The 7,323-nt window shown below is 40.1% G+C and overlaps 1 protein-coding gene across 1 annotated transcript; it reads right to left on the bottom strand.

The window, feature by feature from the left end:
• Window positions 1-1,154: 1,154 nt before the first annotated feature.
• Window positions 1,155-3,737, bottom strand: LOC148138905 (putative G protein-coupled receptor 139). Its single transcript, XM_087981377.1, has 2 exons — window positions 3,677-3,737; window positions 1,155-2,056 (listed from the first exon to the last, which is right to left on the bottom strand). Exons 1-2 carry the CDS (start codon window positions 3,729-3,731, stop codon window positions 1,155-1,157), a joined length of 957 nt encoding a protein of 318 aa, XP_087837503.1. The 5' UTR covers window positions 3,732-3,737.
• Window positions 3,738-7,323: the final 3,586 nt, after the last annotated feature.

Genomic DNA, 7,323 nt, shown 5'->3' with positions numbered 1-7,323 from the left:
GTCGGCGGAGATTAAAAAGAGGAGGAAGGTTGGAGAAACTTAGGAGACGATTATATTGAATGGGAACATTGTTGTGTCCATGTAAGGTTTCATATGGAATGAGGATGGGCACTGTTTTAGAAGATGAAAAAAAGGAAGGTTGGTTGATTGCAATGTATGACACAGAGAGACTCAGGGTTGCAGAGACGTAAAATATGACAGTCAGCAAACTGAGTGTAGCGACTGGAGCATGCAACAAACAAACAGCGAGTGTTTTCGAGGCACAATGAGCTTTCAGAAATGTAGAGAGATACAGAGAAATCTATCGTGGTTTTACAGAAATGGAGGCGAAAGTGAGCTGGAAGAGATTAGATTGATTGGAAAGGATACAGGTTCTGAAAGAGTAAGACAGATAGTGAAGGATATTGACAGTCGATGAGACGACAGAATTTGTGGGCCACCACAAGGTCTAGAGATGATAACGAAGCCTGGAGAATCTGCAGATAGTGGCAATATTTTATCTGGTGTTAGAGTCTGTGTGTGTCCTTTGATGTTGCAATGTCCCTGAAAGCCATTTTTTGCAGGAATTTCTCATTGTTACTGCGACATATATTGTTAAGAGATGGACACGGCTAAGAAACTGAAATATTTGCATTACTTGAAGATGTTAAATGAAACAGGAAACTGTCGGGGATATTGGAGGGGAGATTGTCAGTGCTGGAGGACATAAATGTGGATTCCATTTTCGAAATGTCAGCTATACAGAGATGGAGAGTTTTGCAAGATCTGAAATGTCGGATGATGGCTGGCAATATTTCACTTTTTAAAAATATTGCAAGACTTTGAGCGTTGCAAAGATTTGGTGTAGTAACAAAAGCTTTCAAGTCGACGATATCAGAGCACAGGGAGGAGAAAGTGTGAAACAGACTGAAGGTAAAAGAATTATATTCTTCAGTCCCCTGAGGCTGTTGCAAGCTGAGTGCAAAGGAAGGGCAACATATACGAAAAACCTCGACGGCGTTGCTGAGTGTTGAGGATAGACATATTGTTCACACTCAAGTGTATAAGTTTAGGATGTAGAAATCTCGTCACTCATACCTTTCCACCATTCAACTTTCTACGGTATTGCTGTACGACGAAGCACGTCGTAATTATGAACCACGTTTCCACTAATTTCAATTGTGCTGTTTAGTGAGAAATTGAATTATTGTTGTATACAGATACTTCACTGCAATCTTGAGCTCTTCCCTGAACTTAGCCTGGGTCACTCCATAAATTACTGTATTTGTGCAGCAACTTAAATTTCTCAGCATCAATCCAATTTCTCCAAAGACATACGATGAACTGTTGTAATTCAAGGGATCAGTTCCTGTAATTCTGTAGCATATGAAATATATAACACGGTTTAGCCATAGAAGTATAAAGCTTCCCGATATAGTAAACAGTAAAATTGCAGATTTCTTTCGGCTTTCCATTTCGATGTCTCTTCCCTTGCTGTGATCCTTCAAACACTTGCGCACTCGACTAGACATTAAAATGTATCGGACTGTCAGAGGGTTAAGCAGGAGAATTAAATTGAACGGGAGCAATGGCGTTAAAACTGTATCGAGCCAGTCAAATCCCAACCATGCAGGATCAGAGTAATAGCTTGGTTTCGTGTGACAATACCATGGTACGTTGTCAATGATCATTCCAGGTTCATATGCAAAGTAGAATGAAACGTTTTTGCAACAAAGCAGAAGGCTGGTTGTAGCTAAAACCACGCCTGCAGTTTTGCTGGTGCAATATTTTGTTTTCAGATTCTGGCAACAAATGAGAACAAATCGATCAAACGTAAAAGTCACAGTATACCAGACGGAACAATCGGCAGTTGCACGAGCCAAGAAATAGGTCACGCTGCACACTGGAGTGATGTCGAGAAAACATAATGGGAAATAATAATACCTGAATTGCCTCAGCACTACTTCTGCAATGATGACCATTAGATCAGCTGCTGCTATGGCTACCAAGTAGCGAGTGGTGCAGGCTGAGAGGCCGCACCTTCCCCGGGATAGGTTAGCAATTGCCACCAGGTTTACTGCAAATAAAAATGAATTGGTATTGAAATGGTCTGTTTCTAAACTGTATGCATTCAATTCATACATTGCATGGAGATTTTTCCGAAAGAGGCAGTGAAGAAATGTGAGGGGATTTCTATGATAGGCGAGAAGGAGATAGATACTCTGTGCATGCAGGTCTGAATTCATATTCTTAAATTGTAAAACCGAATATTGAGTACTCAAGGCTGTAATATAGATAGATGGAAGATGAGGGAGGAGGTTGATAGGCAAGCACTGCAACTTATGTGGGAAAAATCCACTTTGGGGCGCTGGATTGGTTTGAGGGTGTGAAGTCATGCTAGGTTAGGAGAAGTAGCACACACTCTCCTTCGATTAGTTCTGAGACAGTGTTACTGAATAAGAAACATTAACTGTGATTTGTCTGTACAGATTCTGCAAGACGAGCCGTATTTTTCTGACGTTTTATGTTTTGCGTGGTTTTGTTGCATCTACTTCATGTTGATTTCCCATGTCCACATCATTATGTCTGCTTTTCAATGGTTTTTTTCTTTTGGCAGCACAGTGGGCTATTTTCAAATGTTTACATATATTTGCTCGTGGTCTCTTGGCTAATGGCAAGAAAATGGAATTAGAGGAGTGAGAAAGTTGTTGCTGGGTGGCACTGATATGATGGGACAAATAACCTTTTGATATGCGCTAGGTCTCTGTGACTGTACGTCTGATTCTCGGCTCACGAATAAACCATTTTATTCCCGCTCCTCTTATCAGTAATGCTTCTCTTTCTCTCTTTTTTTCACTTTTCTATTTAATTCTTTCAAATTCCCAAACCTGCACCAAGTAATCAGCATAAATCCAATTTCCACGTTGATTTAGTTGCTTAAACATGATTAACCTTAATACAGATGCAGCCAGACCTGTTCAGTGTGTCCATGAGATTATTTTATGTTGGTGTTGCTGGTGTCCTTTTGTTTTGACATCAAATTTCCATTGGGCATCGCCCCTGTTTGTGCTCTAGGTTATTGCACGTTGATTTATGAAGGGATAAGCTTAGCTGAGCAGAAGTCTAAACGGACGAACAGAGAGTAGACCATTCTGCAAAATGATCCACCATTCATAACATGAAACAGAATTAACCAATTGGTGAGATTATAAATACCCGAAATCGGAAAGTGTAGATATTTTCTACGAATTACTCGACGGCCTGATCTGCAAATACATGTCTAACTATTGATCACCCAATGGAATGAATACTCAGAAGCCAATCAAGTCTTCTGAATTACAGAAATTGCATTTGAAATTAAAGTTTTAAATAATAATTCATAACCGGAGAAACATGTCAAATACCGTGGTGAAAGAGTGAAATCTGCATGGAGATCCCTCACACGTAAGTAATGAACATCACCAAAATCTCAAAAGACCTTACGCCATTGCATTCAAAGATCACAAGTGGTTGCTTCAGCCTAATAGTACCAAACTTCAGTCAAGGGGAGAACTTGAGAATAAGGACCAACATGGCAAGTTTCATGGAACTGAACATTCGCTGTTGGCATGAATGTGTACTGTAAACCAATTGTACAACTAACTGGGAGAAAAGAACCCTCAGATCTATAACATTGGAAAAGTTTACAATCACTTACTTGGAACACCAATGGTAGCCAATATGGTGTAGTATATTTTTCTTATGTTGTCCATTGACTGATGCACTTTCTGAGTGAAGTCGCCTGCACCCTCGTGACAATCTCTCTGTATTGAACTGACGGAAAAATATGCTGGAGTCCGCAAATCATTACTATCAAGTTTAGGAAGAGGAAGCATATCCAAAGCAAAACAGTAATTCCCTTTCCCACCCTAATGCAATTTCAGAACTGCTCGGTATTTCCAATGCTTTCTGGTTTGAATTGCGTCCTCCAACACTCTGAAGAATGACAGTCACGAGCATTTAATTAGCAGACAAGCATGACCGCTGGGACACTTGGTGTCTCAAAAGATTCCAAATGCTATTTTTATAACTATTATTGTTATACTGAACAATGTAAGCAAACATATGACGAAAGTACAGTGAAATCCCTTTTTCTATAACGTTTGCAAAGTTTGAGAAATTCAATTGAGAAGCATATATTTAGATGGACACTTGGAATGCAAAGATGTGCAAGGTTGCAGAGTTGGTTTGGTGTATGTTTTCCCATCCTGACATTGTGGATCATGAGGCCTTTTTGGCTGTTGTATGGATTGTTTCGATTTTTTCATCTATATGTTTCCCATCAACTCTATTTTAGCTCTCTGGTGTTGAATGCAAGCAATCTTATTGAACATGGCCACACCCACTTCATGGTGTACATTTCTGCACCCCCACGCAATGCCCATTTTCTACAGGGTAATTTCTGAGATAGGCACTTTACTTTTCATTCTACATTTATTGCATATATATTCACAACCCTGGCTTGTTTGATTTGTTATTATAAACAAAATGTTAACTCGTTGAACCTTCAACCTTCACATGAAAATATATAAAGCACTGAGCATTGGCGAATAAAAGTTCTGATTGTTTCGTTTTAATAATGCATTTTCTGAGATGTCTCCTCCCAACTGTAATGATTCACTGAACATGTCCATCAAGTCAATCTCTAGATGGCACACAGAGTCGCTAATGTCTGTGGTCGAACTTAAAAGGGTAGACAATAGTAATGGTCTTTAGCCCCACAATGTTGTGGCCAGCTTTAATCCTCGTCTGAGTTTAGACTAAATTAGTATGTTTCATTGTACTATCTTCTATGTACCTATCCAAGAGTTGCTTAAATGCCCTAAATGTATCTAATCCTACTACCACTGCTGACAGTGCATTCCACGCAGCCACCACTCTCTGTGAAACAAAAAGTTGACCTCCGACATCTCCCATAAATCTTCCTCCAATCACCTTAAATTTATATCCCCTTTCAGTAGATATTTCCACCATAGTCAGGTCTCTGTCTATCCCCTCTGTCAATGTGTCTCATCATCTTGTATACCTCTATGAAGACATTACATATCCTTCTTCATTCCAATGAAAACAGCCCTAGATCCTTTAACTTTCTCCAGAAGACCTGTCCTCCAGTCCCAGAACAAACTCGTAAAACTTCTCTGTACTTTCTTACTCAAGTTTCCACATTTTACCTGTATTAAGGCGGACAGAATTGAAAACAATAGTCCAAGCATAGTCTCACCGGGGCACCATAGAGCTGCAGCATTAACTCGCAGCTCTTCAACACAAGCCCACCGCTCATAAAAGCCAAAACATCATATGCCTTCTCAACAATAATGTTGACTTGAGTGGTAATTTAAGGCATCTGTGGGCTCAGGCCCTAAGATCCCTCTGCCCCTCCTCACCGCAAGCATTCTGTCTTTAATCCTGTCTTTGCATTCAAATTAGAACATCCAAAGTGAAACACTTCGCAATTTTTCAGGTTGAAAATCTTCTGCCTGTTATCAGCATTCTGCTAATGACCCGCTGCAACCGAGAGTAAAACTCCACACTGTACACAACTTCACACAACTCCACAAAACTTCGTGTCAACAGGAAATTTACTAACCCACCCTTCAACTTCCTTATCCAAATGTTTCCTAAAAATCACAAAGAGCAGAAGTTCCAGAATTTCTCTCTGCGGAACACCGCTGGTCACCGAGTCTTAGTCTGAACGTATTCCATCCACACCAACCTCTGCCGTCTTTGGGCGAACCAATCTGTATCCATGCTGCCTGACTTCACTGAAGCTCATGCCTCATTACTGTCTAAATAAGCATACCATGTGGAAACTTCGCAAATGACTTGCTAAAATTCATGTTCGCCACATCCACAGTTCCACCATAATCGATTTTTTTTACATTATCAAAGTATCAGTCAGGCTTTTGAGGCATGACGTGCACCTCCCAAATTCAAATTGGCGATCTCGAACCAAATATGGTTTTCCAAGTAATCATAAATCCTCTCAAAATCGTCTCCAATACTTTGCCGAGCAGAGAGGTTATTAACCATAATGAATTATTTACCTTCATATACCCAGCTCGTGTGTTCCTCCATTTGTTTGCTTTGTCTTACCTCCAAATTGCTTTGCAAATCGGTAAAAAGAAGTATGATAATGATTCTTAAAAGTTGCAGCTGTGAACGTAATGCAGACACAGAATGGAATAGGGACTCATCCCATGGCAGGTGCTGGAATTTTATAGTTTGTGAAAAATATTGCGAGTCTTTTAAAACTAATACGTGTTCAGAAAGTAGTAGAGACGCAGAAAATGATTAAACCCATGAAATTAAGACAGATCCAGAACAAATATATGCCAAAATCCAATGCAAAATCATGAACCTAACACAGACCCTGTAACTCGCACAGGTCTGGGACTCATGAAAGCCCTGAAACGAATAATAAACGTTAAAGTGATGCTTGCATTGATTCTGATAAAGGCCCTGATTCTAACAGAATATTGAAGACCAACAGACCCAACTTGCCTGTGTCAACCATGCCGCCATTGTAATAAAATCTAGTCTTGAATCATATGATCAACATTCCCCTATTTCCTGCCTCTTCAGGTTTGTATCCAGTTCTCACTTAACTGTTGTTACCTCATTTGATTCTCTCAAGCACTCTGGTCGTGCATTTGAGGCAGCTAACATCTGCGTGAAAAATACACTACCTCACGCATCTCCTTTGGCATCTTCACCCTGGGCCTTTACCTCAAATCTATGACCCTTACCGTTTGATACTTCCATCCTGGGGAACGGTTTGGACTACCCATTCGATCAATGTCTTGCATAATATTACGTACTTCTCTCAGATTGGCCCTCAACTTCCAATGCTCTAGCGAAAACAATCTCGGATTGTCCCAAATCTCCTGAAATGTGATAGAGTTCAATCCAACAGAATCCCTGAAACCACCTTAGTAAACTTTCCATATCCTTCCTCGTACCGGGACTAGAAGCCCGCAAGACAAATGTAGCCGAACGGAAGTTTCATCCGGCTGCCAGCTTTCCAATATTTATACTCTATACAACTACCAATGAAGGCAAACATGTTTCCTTTACCACCTTATCCAGTTGCGTTACCACTCTGAAGTGGTAACTTCTGGACCCCAACATCCTTCTGTATTTCAATACTTCTAATGGTTCTGTGCTTAATTTATACACACTTCTTCTAGTCCACTTCAAGATCCATCATTTAATATATTAACAGATTAACCACCATTTGACAGAGTTCCATCCAATATATATATATTTCGCTAGAGCATTTGGTAGGGTTCGCCATTATGCAAAAAT

The sequence above is a fragment of the Chiloscyllium plagiosum genome, unplaced genomic scaffold, assembly GCF_037043375.1.
Source record: "Chiloscyllium plagiosum isolate Xiang-an unplaced genomic scaffold, Cpla_swu_hap1 HiC_scaffold_39, whole genome shotgun sequence".
NCBI classification, from domain to species: domain Eukaryota; kingdom Metazoa; phylum Chordata; class Chondrichthyes; order Orectolobiformes; family Hemiscylliidae; genus Chiloscyllium; species Chiloscyllium plagiosum.
Note: the sequence above shows the minus strand (reverse complement) of the source record. Positions and strands in the feature narration are given on the sequence as shown.

Excerpts from the sequence above, each read along its gene's own strand:
- LOC148138905 (XM_087981377.1), bottom strand. The coding sequence starts at position 3,731 with ATGGACAACATAAGAAAAATATACTACACCATATTGGCTACCATTGGT. Across the intron at positions 2,057-3,676 it reads GGCTACCATTGGTGTTCCAA|TAAACCTGGTGGCAATTGCT; the intron begins GTAAGTGATTGT and ends TTTTATTTGCAG.